We start from the raw sequence: 21,323 nt of genomic DNA, 5'->3' as shown, positions 1-21,323 counted from the left end.
TGGCTAAGGCCATCGCCGCCAACAGTCGACGTAGATTCGACTAAGGCGGGTAAACGACTCGACGACAGTCGAAGTCGCCCGCATGGCTAAGGCCGTCAATTACGTTATGGCTAAGGCCATCGCCGCCAACAGTCGACCTAGATTCGACTAAGGTGAGTAAACGACTCGACGATAGACGAAGTTGCACACACGGGTAAAACCATCAACAAAGCTAAGGCCGAAAATAAAAGATACAGAAAGATAAGAACAGCAAAAGTATAACTTCCATTATCATCCAAAAATGCATGTACAAAAAGGACCCATTTACATTTCCAAGTACGGCAAAACAATATAAATACAAGTCCTAAGGCGTCTCGCCATCCTGATCAACGCCTTCCGACCGTTCGCCATCTCGTCCGCCGCCGTCCTCTGCCTGATAGGCCGCAGAGATCCAAGAGCCCGACTCCAGTCGGTTGACATCTTCGGAGTTATAGCCTGCCCGGTCTGGGGAGTCGGAACTATACCCACATGCTTCACGAGCGACACGGACTATGCGTCGTTGCTCTTGAACCTCTGCCTCGGTGGCTCGATCCGCAGCTAAGAACTCCTCGAAAGATGGCCAATCTGGCTTCGGCGTATACCCACATGTCATGCGCATCACGATGCGCATCCTCATCGGGCCTTGACGCAGCAGTCCGCTTGAGGACTTCAACCTCAACCGCCTTGGCATCAAGTTCGGAGGTCAGAGCGACAACCTTAACCCGCAAATCAGCAGCTTCCGCCGCTACCCCCCGGCCCACCTCCAACTCTTCGTCTTTAGACAGGAGAAGAGTCTCCAGCTCAATATTTCGGGCCAAGGCGGCCATCAGCTGCTCATCAACCTGCTCTAATTCGGCCACCCTCCTTCTCAGCTGAGCCTCCGACTCCTCCAAACCCTCACGAAAAACCCAAAATTCCGGGTCTTGCTTGAGTAGGTCCGCCAGCGCTTGATGCTTGACCCGGCACCGCCGATACTTCTTCACCACCTTGTTGAAGGTGGCCGCCTTCCTCTGCGCTCGCCGCCCCCTCTCTATCTCCAGAATGAGAGTCTAAAGAAAAAGGATGAAGGGCAAGTCAGCGTGTATCAAAATTTATTTTACGATGAAGAGAATCGAAAAGTACCTGTAAGGCCGCACCGGCAACCCTCCGGGATAGTTCCCCGTCGCTAACCCCTTGCAACGTTTCACGCTCAGCGGCCGCACAAAGTAGGGTCATGTCTGCTGCGGCCTGCTCACTGTGTTGCAACAGGTTATACCCCCCCGGGATCAGAATTCGACGGTTGGATCTACCTACCGTAATCCCAACGCGGGCCGGACCCCGCGTTGACGCTTCTACCTCTGCCTGGGCGACCTCAGGGCCCATCCTCTCGGCACCATCATCCGCCTCTCCAACGACGGCCGACGAGCCGACTTCCGGAATGCGTGGTGGCCCGGCGTCAGGAACAGCCCCCCTAAAGGGAGCCAACCTCCCCGAACGGATGGCATCCGCCATAAAAATAGGCCACGACTCCCGATGAGCCTCACTCGCCCCCTCATCTACCGTGGCTACCCCCTTGCCGGTTATCAACCGACGTCTCTTTCTTTCCGGCGCCTCCTCACTGTTGGAGGACCCCTCCACAACTCGAGGGGACGGCATCAAAGGAGTCGCTCCCCTCGCGGACGTCGCCACAAGCGGCGGTTGAGGAACCTCTGTGGCGTCATCACTGGGCGAACCGCAGGGTATGAACCCACCTTCAGAATCGGTCCCCGCCCTAGGTAAGGTGACGACTCTCTTTTTCTTCTTCTTAGAGGCGCTCCGACCTGCCAAAAATGAACAAGTCAGGTAACGAAGACGTAAGGAATCCCCAAACAGCAGCCAAAAATTTTTACCTGACGGGCCGTACTGTCGAAGAAAGGCAGCCCAGGTGCGGCACTCCTTCGCATAGGGTATTATTCTTCCCACCCACGGTTTAATGTCATCGACAAGCTGGGGTGGAGAGGCCCTCGCTGCGAATAAAAAAGAGAAAGAAAAACAAAGGTCACAATGGCCGTATAGTCAAAAGCGCAAGCGGCACTGAAATTTACAAATAGAAACACTCACGTTCGGGATTCCATTTTTCCGGGAAACCCTCGGGATTCGACACCAGGTGCTCCATCCTGATGTAGAAGTATTTACGCCAAAAACGGCGGTTGGGCTTATCGTCGGCTCGAACAACCAAGCCCTTTCCGCCACGACCTTTCAACTGCAGCATGGTACCCCTCAGGTAGCCAGCGCTGAACAACTGCAAGAGGTGATGGACTGAGACGCTGCACCCAGCCCTGGCCGCATAAGTGGTCATGATGCGACACACCTTCAAAGTATAAGGAGTGAGCTGGGCCGGGCACACATTGTAAAAGCGGCAAAGCTCCTCCACCAGACTATAGACTGGAAGGTCGTAACCAACCAAGAACGGATACTCGTAGAAGGCGCAATATCCAGGCCGGTGCACATTGACATAATCCGTTCCGGCCGGAACCATATCCACATGGTCAGGAATACGGTGCGTTTCTCGCAACTCGTCTAAATGGGATTGAAGCAAAACGTTGTGCTCCCAGGGAAGATCAGGGCTTTTAGTCGGAAAATCCCTGCGAACGTGCATCTCCTTCGGAAGGACGTTGTCTACGCTGAGAGGAACAAGGACCTTCTCCGCCTTTTCCCCTTCACCACCAGAAGATGGCGGAACCCTAGACGGGATATTATCCTTGGCCTTTTTATTAGTTTGTCCGCGTTTCGCCATGATAATACTACTTGAGAAACGAAGCACTGACAAAAGGAAGTGTGATTTCAACAGAAGTGGGAAAGTCCTTCACGAAATAATGTTTACAGGAAAGAAAGGCAAAGGGATGTATCAGAAAATACTTTCCAGAGTTTTGAAAGTGGAATCAGATCAAACCTTTCTCATACTTATAAGGATAAATTGCACAGAAATCGAAGAGTCATGATTCAAAACGTGCGCCGGAAACCAAAACGTCACTTCATCCTCTGAACCGCCTCGGGGACAAACATAATGATGATGCGTACAGGCGATGACATCATTCCAAAAAGGAAGTCGCGCGTCAGCGGCTCGATAGCGTCAAATGTTTCACTTCATTCATATTGCCGCCCCCAATCGAGGTCAAATTCTCCCAAGACGAGGTTCGCATTTTCGCCCGCCGAAGATGCCCACCAAATGCGTCTCCAACGAGCGGAGGGACTAACTGTATAGGGTCAAATTTGACCCTCAGTATCTCTATGCCAGTAGGTACGCCCATGAGTGTACGCCGACTAACGTAGCAGATACGACTCGGCCGTAAGGACCAAAGCGACGTCGCTTAGAACTCGGCGTCTACATTAGGGAGACGTTACCTATCGTTGTAACTTTTTGATTCTTTCGAAGAAGGTCTCCTATTATATAAAGGGGACCTCCACATTGTAAAAGGGGGGATCTAATACTACTTTCTCACTTTCTGTCTTTCTCTCTCTCTCTCTACGTCTGACGAAAATATCTTGTGAACATACATTACTATTTTTTGCAACACTAGATCTACAACAATATTATCATCTTTGCATCTCTAGGTTTATTATATTTGATTACGATTTACCCCTCTCTGTTTTTTGATTGTTTTATCGCTTGCAAAGTACATCATTAACTTTTGAGCCAAACAAAGAGCCTTTGTTGCGTCTACAAAGTCTGTATGCTTATTCAAGGATTCAAAATCTGGTTCTTCATCAACCATAGGGGAAATATAGATTTCCGAAATATCATCATGTGCTACAGCTGTCGTGGTCGACTGGGGACTTTCATCAAACACCTTGTCTTCGTCAATGGTGGACTTGTCTTCATGAGATACTCGAGCATCAGAAGCATGAAATTCAAGGACTTGTAGATAAGGAATTGAACTTACTATGGAAAGAAAATGAATGCTGGGACTTGCTGTTGCAAGTGTTTCGTTGAACACGTGTTGTGTGTCTGATTTTCCAGATGCAAAATTATGCAAGTTGGAACTTGGAATTATGGCTCGGAGCAGCAAAGGAAGATACACTCGCTTCTGTCGGAATCGAGATAGGATAACCAACATAGTCTCCACGAGCCGGTGCAGTAACGGCTATACGCCATAGCTGATCTACAATGTCTCGCTTTCGAAAATGCATGATTAACTTCTCTGTGAAATGCTTCCAATCCCAAAATTGATTATTCCGATATAGCCAATCGAACCAAGCCCATGCATCGACATCAAGGTAGAGGTAAGCGAGAAATAACCAGTCCTTCTCAGAGAAACCACGAAAGATGAAGTATCGTTCAGCCCCAAAAATCCACTCCTCTAGGTCGCCCCCGCTGAATTTATCTAAAATCACCATTGGGACTGGAGTACGAACGATGAAAGCACCAATATTATGAATCCAATTTCTTAACACAACCACAGACTTGTATATTATAGTTAGTAAACTGAATTACACTGGAAGCAAGAATTACGAATAGAATTAGAGGAACAAAGGGAACATAACCACAAGGGGAAGAGAAGCGAGAGATACAGAAATAGAAAGGGGGTGAGAAGATAGACTCAGAGAGGAGGGGAAAGGAATTTCACAATACAATCTTGTACTTTATTTTATTAACCTACTGCTATTTAAACATTCTCTAATCTGGGTCCCACACATAACTTGCTAAATTTCCCAATACGTCCTCCAAGATGTTATTTTCATTCATAACATCACATCTGCATTTTTTCAACAATTGCTGAGTCTGATCTGCTCAATGATTGATGTCTCATGTTTCTTCAATGTGAGTTGAGAAAGGTCACTAATTTAAATGTGTGATGTCCCTCATCGAATAAGACAAATGAATGAAAGGAGCTGGCAAGATATAAAAGCATTGGCATGAGCTCGTGGAAACATACTTATCTGGATGGGTCAATGGGTGATCAGTAAGGCCCATGGCCTAGGCTAGTGACCTCCATTGCACTTTGGAGGACCTAAGTGGTTGAGCCTACGTCATAATTTGTGGTAGTCCGCGTTCGCGCGGCTCCTACCCAATTCTTCAACAAAATGTTTTGGGTAGGTATGCATATCCTGTTATGGTATGGTTTCTTTTTATTCTGTCGCATTGTTAGTTATCTTAATACGTCTGATTTTATACTCTTTCCACTTAATGTGGAATCTCTTGTCTTAAATTTAATATTCAGAAAGAGTTGGATTTTATGGAAAAATCATATTTCAAAGTTCAAACTGTTCAATCGGAGGAAGCTCGTCCTAAAACCTGACCCATATCTGTGATATTACAACACGAGACATGCGATTTATACATTCATCTCTTAAAATATTACTCCAAAAAACAAAGAACATGAACAAATAAAGTACTTATGTTATGAATATGTTCAAAGTGGATGTCCATTGAATACTCCTAAAAACATCCATGTTCCATGAACCATTTGAGTTCATGTACTTAGTAAATTCATCACTTAATATTTGTAACCTTTAGGTGTATTCTTGTAATCTTCCATGTATCTTATATCCTATAAATAGGGTACTCTTTATCCTATGAAGTACACACTAGAAATATACTTGAATAAGATAGCTTCTACATTCTCCTCCTATATATCTTCTCTCTATTACTATATTGTTCTATTTTGTTCTCATTTCTTAACATGTTACACGACGCGCTCAAATCATAGTTACTTTACCTGCTCCACGGGGCTCTAATTACATTCCCGTCTTTTGAAGTTGAGTCTACTTTTTCATCCGGTATGTATTTAGAGTTTTATTCTTAGCAATGTTTTAATATATATAAGCTATACGGTAGAAGGCTAACTTCGGTTTTGCGCTAGCTTCAATTTTGAAAGTATGTTCCACTAATTTCTATTTGCTCCTAGTTTAGTCTTTGGTAAAGATAAAGTATACAACCAACTGTTAAATATTTAATGTAAAGAATTAGCAGATAGTTAGAATAAAGATGCTATTGAATTATACTCGTTTCTTCATTTTCTATTTCAAAATTTTTATTTTATTTTGTGAAACTTGCACATGGGTGAAAATATTTATCGTATTAGTTTACCTTACAATGTTTTATATTTTAGTAAACTAAGTAATCGACATAAACGATGCTTTACTAATTAAGCTTATTGAAGTTAGTAATTATACGATTGCATTCAGTATACATAGTATAATTAAAGATTATGCATTAATTTATTATGATACATAATGAAGTAAAAACACATGTTCTCTTAATTTTACGATTTAGTATACTACCCTATAACTATAAATGATATGCATTGCTGATAATTCTTATCATTCTAATTCACTTATTTCCTATCATAGTTTTCATTATGTCGAATTTGCCAAAGCTTGAATTTGTGGCACTTGACATCTCTCGCAATAACTATTTGCCATGGGTACTTGATGCAGAAATTCACCTTAACGCTAAAGGTCTTGGTGACACTATTAAAGAAGAAAATGAAGCATCAAGTCAGGATAAGGCGTAAGCCATGATTTTCCTTCGTCATCATCTCGATGAAGGGTTAAAAAGTGAATATTTAACCTTGAAAGGTCCATTTCAACTATGGACTAATTTGAAGGAACGATATGACCACCTAAAGGCCACGGTATTACCAAGAGCTCGTCGTGAGTGGATGCACTCGGCTACAAGATTATAAGACCATAAGTGAATATAATTCTGCTGTATATAGACTAATTTCCCAACTAAAATTATATGGGGAACTTATGAATCATGAGGACATGTTGCAGCAGACTCTTTTAACTTTTGATACCTAAAATATAGTGTTACAGCAACAATACCGTGAAAAGGGCTTTAAGAAATTTTGAGATAATTTCATGCCTTTTGGTGGCTGAACAACATAATGCACTTATAATGAAAAATCATGAAGCCTGCCGCACTAGACCTTGCAAAATGATGTTGCGGCGGGCCCTATGAATAATTGTGATAAAGTTGAAGCAAACCTTGCAAATAAAGATGATATTTTTGAAGGCCTTGCGGATATTATTCATTTAGAAGCTGGAGACTTTTTTGAGCATCATAAATGAAGACTTATTATTGGAAAAAATTATAAGAATAAATCTATTTTTTTATGAAGTTCATATTTTGAATAAAACTTTTTATGTTGTCAGTATTTACTTTCCTAAATATAGTTTCTTTTGTTATTAAATTTTTTATTTATGATGTAATTATTTTTTCTTTATGAAGAATATGAAAACTTTCCAGTCTTCCGTTGGTCGTATGAATAATAAAGAAGAAATATGTCTTATGGATAGTGCTACCACACCATATCAAAAGATAAGAGATATTTCTCTTATTTAATTATGAAAGAAGCCAATATCATAACAATATCTGGTAGTACAAAATTAATTGAGGGCTCTGGAAGAGCGACTGTATTACTATTTGGAGGAACTATATTGGCTATTAATGATGCATTATATTCTAGTAGGTCTCAAAGAAACTTGTCGAGTTTCAAAGATATGCGCCAAAATGACTATCATATTGAGACCACCAATGAAGGAAAGGTTGAGTACCATTATATTACTACAATAAAAGCAGAAAAGAAGCATGTACTTGAAAAGCTACCCGCATTTTTCTCCAGATTATATTACATTAGTATTAGTGTATTTGAATTGCATGCCATAGTAAACAAGGAGTTTACTGATGATTTTATTATTTGGCATGACTTATTGGGCCATCCCCGTCATAATATGATGCACAAAATAATTGAGAATTCACATGGTCATTCTTTCAAGAACCCGAAGATTCTTCAAACTAAAGGATTCTCTTGTGCTGCATGTCCTTAAGGCAAACTGATTATTAGACCATCAATAATTAAAGTTGAGTTGAATCTCATGTATTTTTGGAATGTATTTAGGATGATATATGTGGGGCCATACACCCTCCATGTGGACCATTCAGATATTATATGGTTTAGATAGATGCATCTACAAGATGGTCACATGTGTGCTTGTTATCAACCCGCAATTTAGCCTTTACGAGGTTACTAGCTTAATTAATAAGATTAAGATCATAGTTTCCAAATTATTCAATTAAGACACTTCATCTAATGCTGGTGAATTTACGTCCCAGTGCTTTAATGATTATTGCATATCAACTGGGATACCAATTGAGCATCCAATTGCTCATGTTCATACCCAAAATGGTCTAGCGGAATCATTGATCAAACGCCTCTAATTAATTACTAGACCAATGCTTATGCGAACAAAACTTCCCATTTTGGCATGGGGCCACGCTATTTTGCATGCAGCAGCTCTTGTGCGGCTCAGACCCACAAGTTATCATAAAGTCTGACCTATACAATAGGCTTTTGGTCATGAGCCAAAAATTTCCCATCTTAGAATATTTGGATGTGCAGTATATGTTCCATCTGCTCCACCACAACGCACATAAATGAGACTCCAAAGAAGATTGGGGAAATATGTTGGGTATGAATCTCCTTCTATTATAAAATATTTGGAACCTATGACTGGAGATTTATTTACGGCAAGATTTGCTGATTGCCATCTTGATGAACAAGTATATCCAATACTAGGGGGAGAAAATAAGCAATTTCAAAAATAGATAGATTGGAATGCATTATCACTATCTCATTTAGATCCTCGAACAAATCAATGTGAACAAGAGGTTTAAAAGATAATTTATTTGTAAAATATTGCAAATCAACTGCCAGATGCATTCACTAATATATCAAGGGTGACTAAGTCACATATTCCAGTTGCTAATGCTCCTATTTGAATTGATGTCCCCGGTTGGACAATCCATAAATACAAATGAGTCTAAGCTACACTTGAAACGTGGTAGACCAATTGGTTCCAAAGATAAAAATCCTTAAAAGCGAAAAGGAGCAAATGATCTAGGAGATCATAATATGGAAGCAATTTCCCGAAAAGCGCCCCATGACATAACAAATGATAAGACCTCAGAGGAGGTCCATGTACCTGAAAATAATAAGAATGAAGAGATCTCAATAAGTTATGTCTCTATGGGAAAAGGTAGAACCGAAATAATATTATTGTCGACAACATTTTTGCTTATAATGTTACTGTTGAGATAATGCAACAAGATGAGAATCTTGAACCAAGATCTGTTGATGAATATAGACAAAGAAATGGTTGGCCAAAATGGAAAGACGCTATCCAGGCAGAATTAGCATCACTTGAAAAATGTGAATTATTCAGACGTGTAGTCCGAACACCTGAAGGAATAATGCCAGCGGGATACAAATGAGTTTTTGTGCGAAAATGAAATGATAAAAATGAAGTCGTTAGATATAAAGCACGACTTGTGGCACAAGGATTTTCGCAAAGACCTGGCATTGATTACAAGGAGACATATTCTCCTGTGGTGGATGCAATCACTTTCAGGTATCTTATAAATTTGGTAGTCCATAAAAAACTTGATCTGCGTCTGATGCATGTTGTCACAGCCTACTTGTATGGAACATTAGACAACAAAATTTATATGAAAATCCTTGAAGGGCTTAAAGTTCCTGAAACTAATAAAGGTTTTCGGGAAACTTGTTCAATAAAGCTTCAAAAATCTTTATACGGATTGAAACGATCAGGGCAAATGTTGTATAATTGCCTTAGTGAGTATTTGCTGAAAGAAGGGTATAAGAATGATCGAGTTTGTCCTTATATATTTATAAGAAGATTTGGATCTGAATTTTGTTATAATCGCTGTGTATGTTGATGATCTAAACATCATTGGAACTCCTGGGAACTTCCAAAAGCAGTAGACTGTTTGAAGAAAGAGTTTGAAATGAAAGATCTTGGAAAGACAAAATTTTGTTTTGGTCTAAAATTGAGCATATGAAAGATGGAATTTTTGTCCATCAATGAACTTATACCGTAAAGATCCTAAAGCATTTTTATATGGATAAAGCACATCCATTGAGTACACGATGGTTATGAGATCACTTGATATAAATAAAGATCCATTCCGACCTCATGAAAATGATGGAGAGCTTCTTGGTGATGAAACTTCATATCTTAGTGCAACTAGGGCACTAATGTATCTTACGAAATAATACTCGACCAGATATAACTTTTGCAGTAAGTTTATTAGCGAGATTTAGTTCCTTTCCAACGACAAGACACTGGAATAGTGTTAAGCATATTTTTAGATACTATGGGATTACTTTATTCTTATGAATCCGATTCACAAATGATTGGTTATGCAGATGCATATTATTTATCTGACACACGTAAAGCCCGATCTCAAACAGGTTATCTATTTACTTGTGGATGTCCAACTATTTCATGGCGTTCAACAAAACAAATTTTAGGTGCTACATCTTCCAATCATGCAGAGATAATAGCTATTCAGGAAGCTAGTCGAGAATGTGTATGGTTGAGATCAGTGACTCAACACATTCAACAACTGTGTGGTCTTTCTTTAAAAACAAAAATTCCAACGATATTGTATGAAGATAATGCTGCTTGCATAGCTCAATTAAAAGGAAGATATATCAAAGGGGACAGAACAAAAAACATCTACCAAAGCTCTTTTTCACGCATGATCTTCAACAAAATGGTGAGATAAATGTTCAACAAATCCGTTCAAGTGATAATCTGGCAGATTTATTCACTAAGGCATTACCACCATCAACATTTAAGAAGCTGAGATATAAGATTGGAATGCATCGTCTCCGAGATATCAAATAAAGTTTTCATCAGGGGAAGTATAGTACGCGTTGTACTCTTTTTCCCTTAACCAAGGTTTTGTCCCAGGTGGGTTTTCCTGGTAAGGTTTTAATGAGGCAGCACTCAATGTTACAAGATGTGTGTACTCTTTCTCCTTCAGTGGACTTTTTTCTACTGGGTTTTTTTTCTAGCAAGGTCTTAACGAGGCACATTATCTTTTAGATGGACATCCAAGGGGTAGTGTTATGAATATGTTAAAGTGGATGTCCATTGAATACTCCTAAACATCCCTATTCCATGAACCATTTGAGTTCATGTACTTAGTTAATTCATCACTTAATATTTGTAACCTTTAGGTGTATTCTTATAACCTTTCGTGTATCTTATATCCTATAAATATGGTATTCTTTATCCTATGAAGTACACACAAGAAACACACTTGAATAAGATAACTTCTACATTCTCCTCCTATACATCTTGTCTCTATTACTATATTGTTCTATTTTGCTCTCATTTCTTAACAACTTAAAATATTTTCAAAAGATTTGAGGAGGCAAAGGAGATCTATATAAAGACAAAATTGAAATTTTAGATGCTTTTAAATGGTTAAAAACTAGAATGGGACTGGGAGCAGCCCCCAGCTGCAGCACTGCCCTTTCAAATGCAAATATTTGTTGTAATTACAATCTCAAAGGTAGTCTTCTTTTTTCAGTTAAAACTTCAAATAATCAGACATCCCTCTTTTCATGTTTCAGTTATATGTTCTGCTTGCTGTAAAATTGAGTAAAAGAAAGGAAAGCAAGGGGAAAACGAAGCAAAAGGATGTATAAAACTGAGGTATGTGTCCGTACTACCACATCGGAAGAGAACGCCAACGCAAGGTGTTTACACTATTATAAAATTCCAGGCGAGCCACTTAGAATTCTCACGCAGCCACGCGGTGAGCACAAAGCGAACTATTCTTTCGCCTTTTACTAAAGAATACCGTGTGCGCGCCGCAAATAGAGGCATACGCCTATTTTTGGAGGGGTTCTCTTCTTTAGAGTTCCCCTACAACTCTAGTGTAGTATTTAGAACTCGTTTCCTATGTAAACTAAAACAAAATGTGGTTAAACTCTTGTTTCAGTTAAAAGTCTTAGTGTAATTTTTGGTTTATGCGTTCTTTATGAGGACTTGATGTATCTTTTTACCAAATCTGAGAGCAGTGAAACAATTTAGTTCTTAATTTTTAGGTTGATCGTTGGACGATGTATTAAACTAGTTTAACACTCTAGTTACAAGAATACAACAAAGTACCTATTTTAACAAAGTACCTATCAGAAGATTAAAGAAGATACACACAACTAACTTTTTATATACATTGGGATCAAGAGAAAAATTTAATGAGGCAACTGTATCGGTCAAAATCTGAAAGGAAACCCGGCACGAGGTGAAATTACTAAGAGGCGATTAGACCGAGGTCGAATAAATGATTAAAGGAATTCACTGCGGAGCTATTAGTTATGGCCGAGGTCAAATGTTTAAGTCAACAGTAACTGTTAGTTTTGTAATAAGATATTTGGAAGAATATTCCATTGAATATTTTATGTGTCTGTACTTTAGGTCAAATTATGGGTATGTCCGATATAAGAACTCTCTTGAAAAGTTGACTCTCTAGTAAAATACAAACATTGCTATTTATTCTACATTTCTCACATTAGATCCAAGAAAGTATCCAATATTCCCATAGTCATTTGTCTTACATCATTGTCAGAAAAAGAAATCATTCACCTCATTTAATATTGGGTGAATGATTTTCTCTATTTACATTTATTGTCATTTATTGTATTTATTGCTTATCATTATTCTCACCCCATTAATTAACAACCGTAATATTTAATGTGTATTGCATTAAATATGTTTTTACGTGGTCCCATGTTATATGCACAAACCCATTTTACATCCATGGTTATTATCTTTAACTAGGATTAGCCCCTAATCTTTTTACTTAATTAGTTTAACAAAGAGTTTATTTGGTCAAACAGAAACGATAGATACTATGTTTATCACATATAGCTGTTGTTTCTGCCCTTTTTCGATATGCCACACGCGTATTTCCATGCAATTAGAGGCGGATCCAAGATTTGGAGGTTACGGTTGTCACAAATTTTGAAACCATAGACTGATGCAACTGCTTCTACTCCATATACTCAAAGATTGATGTCTCACTAATTTGATTCATGGGTTTATGGCTATTAATTCCTTGTGATTGCTAACTGCTTCACATTTAGTCTAAATTTAAAACATCCATAATTAAGTAACAATATTTGTTTTATTTACAAGTAGAGAAAGCTTAAATGTGTGATGTCCCTCATCGAATGAGACAAAGGAATGAAAGGAGCTGGAAAGACATAAAAGCACTGGGAGGAGCTTCATGGAAACATACTTAACTGGACGGGGTCAATGGGCAATCAACAAGACTTATGGCCTAGGCTAGTGACCTCCATTGCACTTTGGAGGGGTGCTAGCTTAAGGTCGGCCCAAGTGATCGAGCCTACGTCATAATTTGTGGCAGCGAGGGCCTGCGCGGCCCCTATCCAATTCTTCAACAAAACTTTTGGGTAGCTTAAGCAAATCCTGTTTTGGTGTGGTTTCTTTTTTATTCTATCTCATTGGTCAGTTATCTAAATCCGTTTGCTTTTATACTCCTACCACTCAATGTGGAATCTTATGACCTATATTTAATATTCAATAAGAATCCAGTTAAACTTCAAAGGTTGTTTTCTTTTTTCAGTTAAACTTCCACCTGCTAACAACTTCAAAGAACCAGATTTTCCCTTTTTCATGTTCCAGGGTAAGCAAGGAGAAAACGAAGCAAAAATCCCTTTTTCATTTTCTTCAATTCTATTTTCTACCGGTCAAAGACAAATCAAAGTAATTGCTTCACTTAAGGAGCTATAATAAGTTTCGATTAAAGTACACGTTTATGTCATGTTGATAAGCATCTGAAGATTGAAATAAGCAACCTTAATTAAAGTACATCTGACAACAACTTTAGAATGAATGAACTTATAAAATGTGGATTAATATAATGTTTTGCTAATTGCCTTGGAGAGCTGACAAAAAGAATCAGAGGTATGCAGTTGAGGTCTGTGTCCATACCACATCGAAAGAGAAGGCAATTGCCAAGTGCTTAGACTAATATAAAATTCCAGACGAGTCGCTTAGAATTCTCACGCAGCCACGCGGTGAGCACAAAGCGAACTATTCTTTTGCCTTTTACTAAAGAATACCATGTGCACGTCGCAAATAGTGGCATACGCCTATTTTTGGAGGGGTTCTCTTTATTGAGTTCCCCCAATTCAAGTATAATTGTTAAAACTCGTTTACTACTTATACTACATAAATAAATACGAGGCTCATGTGGTAATTTTTTGTTGTTTGCGAGGAGTTTATGTATTATTTTTTACCAAATTTGAGAACAGAGAAGCAATTCAGTTCAGTTTTATAGCAAGGATGAGATTCTATTTAGAACAAAATTGTTGTTTCAAGAGTTATGATATCAATATGAAAAAATTTGAGAATAAATGTATGTTTTTGTTGACTGTTGGAGGATGAATTAAACATAATTAACACTCAATACTTACATGGTATTACAGCATAAGTTAACCACGCGCTACTTTACTGCTTTGACCGATTCTTTAGCTAGTAGTTAGGATTTTGTTAGTCTTTTATTTTCTCAAATAAATCTCCTTATTCAAGGAGTTTGTTTTGGCAAGTAGTTTAGTCCTCCTCTTCCAGAGGAGTTAGTTTAGGGAATTGGTTTTTCACTCTTGTATTTAAAGGTTGCTTTGATTCAATAAACATATCAGCTTTTTGTACTTCTCTTGTTCTAATATGATATCAAGAGCCTCAATAAACTTTGACGAATAAGATCCCATTTTTTTTCTGTACCGCCCACCCTCCACAAATGGCCAACACTACTGGAGTTGTTAATGCTGATAACAGTGGTGGTGTGATGGTCGTCCAATTTAATCATGCGTCACAATTGCCAATAAAATTTTAAGGCAGCCACAACTTCGCAACTTGGAAGGCGCAATTTTCCATGCTTATGCACGATCATGATCTTTATGGTGATCTAGATGAGTCTGCTCCTGCTCCATCTCGCACTATCACAACTGGCACAGTCCTTAGGGCCAATCCTGCATTTGCTTTTTTGGTTTCGTCAAGACCAACTCATTCAAAATGCACTTATGGCATCTGTTGATCCAACAATTGCTACTGCTGTTGCAGCTGCCAGTTCAGCAAAAAAAGCCTGGGATGCAATGCACGCTACATATGCTAACAAGTCCCGAACAAGAATTTTCAGTCTTCGCGATCAACTTGCACGATTCAAAATAGACTCCCAACCAATCACTGAATACATTCAACATATTCGATCCATGGCTGACAAACTCTCTACTGCTGGTGCCCCTATCACAAGCTCTAAACTCATTGTTAAGATCCTGAGTGGTCTAGGACCAAAGTTTCGTGAGATTTCTGCTGCAATTCGTGCTCGTGACTCCACTATTACGTATGAATAACTCTACAAGAAGTTTCTTGATCATGAGATTATCCTTAGACAAGAAGAGTCAAAGAAAGCTCCTAGCCAGATTGCTGCTGATGCTATAACATTCAACAAATCTGGAAACTCGAACAATCGCAACAATCGTCGCTCCAACAATAACAATGGCAGCAACCAACAATGGCGATATAACAATCGCATTAATTCACAAAATCAGGGGCGATCTTCGAACACCAACAACTCTTATGATGGTGTTCGCTGCCTGTTGTGCAACAAACCAGGTCATGTTACTAGTATATACAGATCCAGATCTCACAATCATTTTGAGGCCAAGGCCAACTATGTTTCGGGAATGCACGCATCAGCAAATCCTTGGAGTCTCGACTCTAGAGCATCTCACCACATAACTGATAATCCTCACAACTTGCAGGAATACAATGGAATGGAGCAGGTCTCCATGGGTTATGATAACAAAATACCAATAACTCATACTGGTCTAACTCAATTACATGCATCAAATAACGCTTTTAAACACTCTAATACTCTCTGTTCTCCTAGCACTAAATGCAACTTACTCCCTGTCTCTAAATTTTGTCAAGATAACCTAACCTCTATTGAATTCTTTCCGTTTCATTCTTCTGTGATGGACCTGGAAACACAAAATCTGTTGGTGCACGGTCGGAGTAGAGACGGTCTCTATGTGTGGCCAAACTCACCTTCCATATCTTCTCCTAAAGCGCATTTGGCCTCCACCAACACATCCATCTTCACTTAGCATCGTCGATTAGGTCATCCGTATGCAAGAGTTTTAAATTTTGTTTTGAATAAATTCTCACAACCTTACACGCGAGATAAATTTTTAGTTTGTAATTATTGTTCATCGAATAAGGGCATCGCCATCCTTTTCAGGATAGTATTTTATCAAGCACCAAACTGTTCAAACAATATTTAGTGATCTATGGGGTCCTTCTCCGATTTTATCGATTGACAAAAAATTATACTGCTGCATTTTGTTGATCAATTCACCAAATATACTTGGCTATATACATTAAAAAATAAAATTGAGGTTAAAGACCTTTTCAAACATTATCAAGCATTAATTGAACGTCGTTTCAATACAAAAATTCTTTCTATCTATACAGCTGGTGGTGGAGAATATAAAAGTCTTGATCCATACCTATGTTCTCAGGGTATTGAACATTGTTAATCTCCCCCATACACCTCCCAAAGAGTTGCTCTTGCCGAAAGATATCACAGACATATTATTGAAATGACAAGAACTTTACTTCATGAAACTTCGCTTCCACCGGCTCTTTGGTCTTCTGCTTTTCAACATGCGGTTTATCTTATAAATCGCTTGCCAACCTGACTTTTACAAAATAAATCACCTTTTCAAATATTATTTGGTAAATATCCAGATTATAATTTTCTTAGAAATTTCGGGTGTCTCTGTTATCCCTGGCTCAAACCCTATTCAAAAAAAAATTTAGCGCCACGATCAACTCCTTGTGTTTATTTAGGTTATTCTTTAAATTATTATAATCATCAATGTTTTGATCGGAAATCTTCCAAAATATTTTTATCTCCAGATGTAAAAAATTTTGAAAATAATTTTCTTTTCAGAATATCTTTTCAAATATTTTCTTAAATTTTAAAACTCTTGCGTGGGAAAACCTAACTGAAACTAACCCAAAAAATCTCCTGCTTTTTCTCCTCCTATAATAAATGAATAGCCCAACCCTATACTTATCCCAAATACAGAAACCAGCGCTCACAAAGACACCGTGTCTTCTGCCTGCGCTCTAATAAAATCGACAACTACAGGTACGTCTTCTACTTCTTCTCCTACAAATTCTGTTGCTCCTCCTGATATTAATGATGCCTAATCTTATCGCCCATAGTTATCCCAAGAAATTCAAATGTCTCTTCTCCCCCACAGTCACTATGTACATTATTACCACCCCTTTCCTCAACACCTATATATACTCAACAACCATTCAGCTCAGTCCCACAGCCTCAATCACCATCTTTTCCAATTGTATATAGTCGTAGAACGACCAAAATGATATCTACTGGCAAAACCATTGTTGCTCGTACCACTGCCTCAATTCCGCAACCCTCACAACCTTCCTCGAACCCCTTCCAGTCACAGAACCACAACAACCTTCTCTCCCTCCTCCAAATCGTGTTGTGACTCGTTCACCGAACAACATTCACAAACCAAAAATAATCCTTGACTACATGGCTTGCTTATCCCCCTCCATCATCCCTACTAGTTTTAAACAAGCTAACAAACACCAAAGTGGACAACAGAAATGAAAAGTGAATTTGATGCATTGTTGAATAATCAAACATGGGAATTGGTACCACATGACCCCACAAAAAATATTATTTCTTGCAAGTGGTTATTCAGGCTAAAGAGAAAAGCTAATGGGACAATCAATCGCAACAAGGCTCGTCTTGTTTCAAAGGGGTTTACACGACACCCTGGAATTGACTTTCATGGTACTTTTAGTCCGGTTGTCAAATCGACTACTGTGCGCTTGGTGCTTTCGATTGTTGTCCCGTAGAACTGGCCCATATGTCAACTTGATGTCAACAACATGTTCTTGCAGGGTCACCTAGAAGAGGAAGTCTACATGGTCCAACCTCCGGGTTTTGAAGACGAGCAGTTCCCCTCACATATATGTCGCCTAAAGTGTCGATACACAATTTTACCCTCATATTTTTTAAAAATATATACACATGCCTTCAAAACAGCATTTTATGCATCATTATTTAGTTTACAAATCTATACAAGCATTTTTTTTTTATATTTTTTCATAATTTAAGAGTTTTTTAAATTAATTTTTGCTTGCATTAATTTACATAGAAATTCAGTAATTACTCTTTTCAATTATTTGTGATGACTTAATCACCTAAAATTATTATTTGCATCACTAATACATTTTCAAAATATTCTTACCCCATTTTTTATATAATTACAGTTGTATTTTAGGCTATTCGTATAAATTTGAAATAATAGCCTATATTTTGCATTCTTATTGCAATTGACATTTAATATAAGGTCAAAATAATATTTTACATTTTTTATAGTTTCCTATTATTGTTTAAAGTATTCGAATAAGTAGCATTTTTCTATATTTATTTAGCTATTTTATTAAATTATTTCCCTTTTAATTTCTATTTAAAAGAGCTGGCCCAATTTTGAGTTATTTTTGGACCAGACAAACCCAAATCCCTGGCCCAAAACCTGAAGCCCAATCCCAGGCGACCCTGCCCAATCCAAAACCGACCCAGACCCCTTAAACCACAGTTGTTGATAAAAAATGATCAACAGCTCACAACCCTCAACCCCTCTTCTCTTATAACCCAATCCCCAAACCATAGAGACCATTGTTTCTGTCTAGCCGCCCTCAAACGCTCCTCCCCCACCAAAAAACCTAATCGATGCCTTCTCTATAACCCTTTCCTAATCCCACTGATAATGGGATTCGACTACTATTCTCTTGCCATATTTGAATCCTTTTAGTACTGGTTGTCTATTTGTGGTGTTACCTAGGTGCTTGATAAATATGGCAAGCAATATCTTCAGAAATCGAACCAAAGTGGTTCGAATCTTTAATTTTGAGCACTATTTCGTCTATATACGTTTAATACTACACTTTGTGAGTCCGATTTTGTTTGGATTATGTTGATTTTCACTTTACCTAAATACTAGAGTTTACAAATTTTTCTCTTAAATTGCATGTTTCTTTTCCTTGTTTGTTGTTTAAATTATTCTGTTTCCTTATATGTTTGCTCGATTTTTGACTATATAAACCCCTTCATTTTCCCTTTTGGGACAGACTTTGAAATCGATTCTTACTAAATTTGGGTTTTTGCTACTCTCTTGCTTGGTATTCTGTACTGGCCGGTTGAAAGCCAAGGCCACTAGCATCTTGTTTCCTGTTCTTGGTGTGAGTATTGCCCTGAGTTCATCGAAGCTCTTGGGAACTTTGACGCATCGGGGTTTTTGGGTTCTTGTTGATCTTTTGTTCTTTATTGTAGTCCGTTTCACTACTTAGCTACTTGACTCTTGCAGTTTTACCCCTATGTGTCTTTGATTTGCATGTGTTCTCACCTCTGAAATTCCTGGCTTAATATATTTTCTGATTACTTCTGTGCACGATTTTGTTAATTCTACTTTGTTCTAAGTCTGTTCGCATTTAATTTCCTCCTAATGCTACTAGTTCTAAGTTTGACTTGGATAATCTGATCTTTTTAAGTGTATGCGTGTCTGGATGTTCCCTTATACATGCTTATTTGCTTTGTCCTTAATCTCTATAGTGAATGTTTCATACCTGTGACAGAACTTCCTGTGTTAATAGTGACATATTCACCTGTTATTTTGTTACTCAGCATGATTCCCCTACCCCATTAGTGATGACTGAGATCTTTTTTAATAATTATCTCAACTTGATCTCTCTACCCCGTTTGAACCATTTTGCTTTATGACATAACTTAGATCTTCTCTTGTTGATTAGTCTATTGTGCCAATCCCAGAATACCTACATGTGCTTGTTATCTCACACTGTCCCAAATCTCTGCAATGTCTGTCTTGCAAGTACAATGTTTTGTAATTTGTATTAAAACGATTTTCTATCGACTATGATCCAGCTCTTATGCTAATATATTTCCCAGTTTGTCTTTTGTTCATTTGATACCCTATTTCTTTCAGTGTTTATCACAATGTGTGTCCCCATCATGTCTAAACACGGATTAGCATGATCCTAGGATACATGCTTAGCTTAATCTGAACCTCTTAGGTCTCAATTGGTTTAGTGTCATGAATGATAATCTATGTATATCTTGCAAACCTGCTTCCACCCTAATTTCTTTCAACAAGAGGCTCTCTATTTGGTGCTTTGCTATCTTGCTGAACCTACTGGCCTATTTAATTAGTTACTTTGTATGCTCATTTTTGGTATGTCTACTTTAGGATATGAATGTATCCCTTAACTTCTGTCCACTCTCCTTACTTGCAACTTATGAACTCTTCATTCTTAGCCGGCTGAAAGCCAAGGTTACCTAGGTTCTATTATTTGCCTCCCTAGTGCGAGCACTGCTCGGGGTCCAATTGAGACCCTTGTGAACTCGGACACACTAGGGCTTGGTCCTTAGTCACTACCTCAATCTCAAACATTTCCTATTCACTTCACTTCCCCTGTTATGTGCTATGAATTGGCTGATTTAAATGGTGCAACACTTGGTGCTATGGTTGAGTAAATTAGTTCTGAACTCCTTTATGGATCTCTGAGTCATGTATTGAATGTGACTCTTTGTTGAAGGACTGGGTATGCTATGTAAGAGTTATTGAAGGCCCAGAAAATGCTGGGTATTTATTTTATTTAGGCTTGTTGTGGTCCTATTATCACTATTATGTAACCTTTGTACTCTTTTATTCATTATTTGGCCTGTAATAACCTTTGTATAAACGATTGGGGTGTTAGTAAAACGGAATGGTTAGCATTTAACATTTACATGCACAATAGGTAGATAGCATGCCTGTAGGACTTGACAATGTGTTTGCTATATGTGTTGTTCGATACATGAGCACTGTAGAAATCATGACATTAGGAGAAGCACACACACATTACTTGTTTACCATTAATCATGAGTTCAGATGCTATGTCTACTGCTACGTGTTTATAAACAGCATGCCTATAAGAAGTGAGCACTCCGCATGACTATTTTCAAATGCACTAGAAACCTGCCCATAGGAATAAATGGCAACGAACTTTCTTTCAATTTACTTTAGTTATTCATTAGAAATCATGCCTATAGGATTTTGATTACTTCATTCGCTATTATATGGCATTGATCACCATAAATCTTGTTTATAGGACTAAGTATAAATTAAGCGAGTTCTAATCATCAACTGTTAAAGATCCTGCCTATACGGAACAATTGCTTGTTAATTGATTAACATTAGACTACTCAAACACTGTTTCTGAGCGTCATTGTTAGAAAAATCTGGATAATTCTGGGACTCTTCCCAACTAATTTTGTTGTCCTAATTGCATAGATCACCTAGATATCACATATGGGATTTGGTAACTTAAAT

At 38.4% G+C, this 21,323-nt stretch overlaps 1 protein-coding gene and 2 long non-coding RNA genes across 3 annotated transcripts; all 3 read left to right on the top strand.

The window, feature by feature from the left end:
• The first annotated feature begins 5,555 nt into the window (after positions 1-5,555).
• On the top strand, positions 5,556-7,009 carry LOC109237650. Its single transcript, XR_002069652.1, has 2 exons — positions 5,556-5,757; positions 6,418-7,009. It is a non-coding gene; the product is annotated as an uncharacterized LOC109237650 (long non-coding RNA).
• Positions 7,010-11,118: 4,109 nt separating this feature from the next.
• LOC109237649 lies at positions 11,119-11,905 on the top strand. Its single transcript, XR_002069651.1, has 2 exons — positions 11,119-11,350; positions 11,430-11,905. It is a non-coding gene; the product is annotated as an uncharacterized LOC109237649 (long non-coding RNA).
• Positions 11,906-14,906: 3,001 nt separating this feature from the next.
• On the top strand, positions 14,907-17,103 carry LOC109237643 (M-phase inducer phosphatase-like). Its single transcript, XM_019403968.1, has 3 exons — positions 14,907-15,226; positions 15,275-15,668; positions 16,951-17,103. The coding sequence occupies exons 1-3, from the start codon at positions 14,907-14,909 to the stop codon at positions 17,101-17,103; spliced, it is 867 nt and encodes a 288-aa protein (XP_019259513.1).
• Positions 17,104-21,323: the final 4,220 nt, after the last annotated feature.

The sequence above is a fragment of the Nicotiana attenuata genome, unplaced genomic scaffold, assembly GCF_001879085.1.
Source record: "Nicotiana attenuata strain UT unplaced genomic scaffold, NIATTr2, whole genome shotgun sequence".
In the NCBI taxonomy this organism is placed as follows: domain Eukaryota; kingdom Viridiplantae; phylum Streptophyta; class Magnoliopsida; order Solanales; family Solanaceae; genus Nicotiana; species Nicotiana attenuata.
This window is presented reverse-complemented; position numbering and strand designations above follow the sequence as displayed.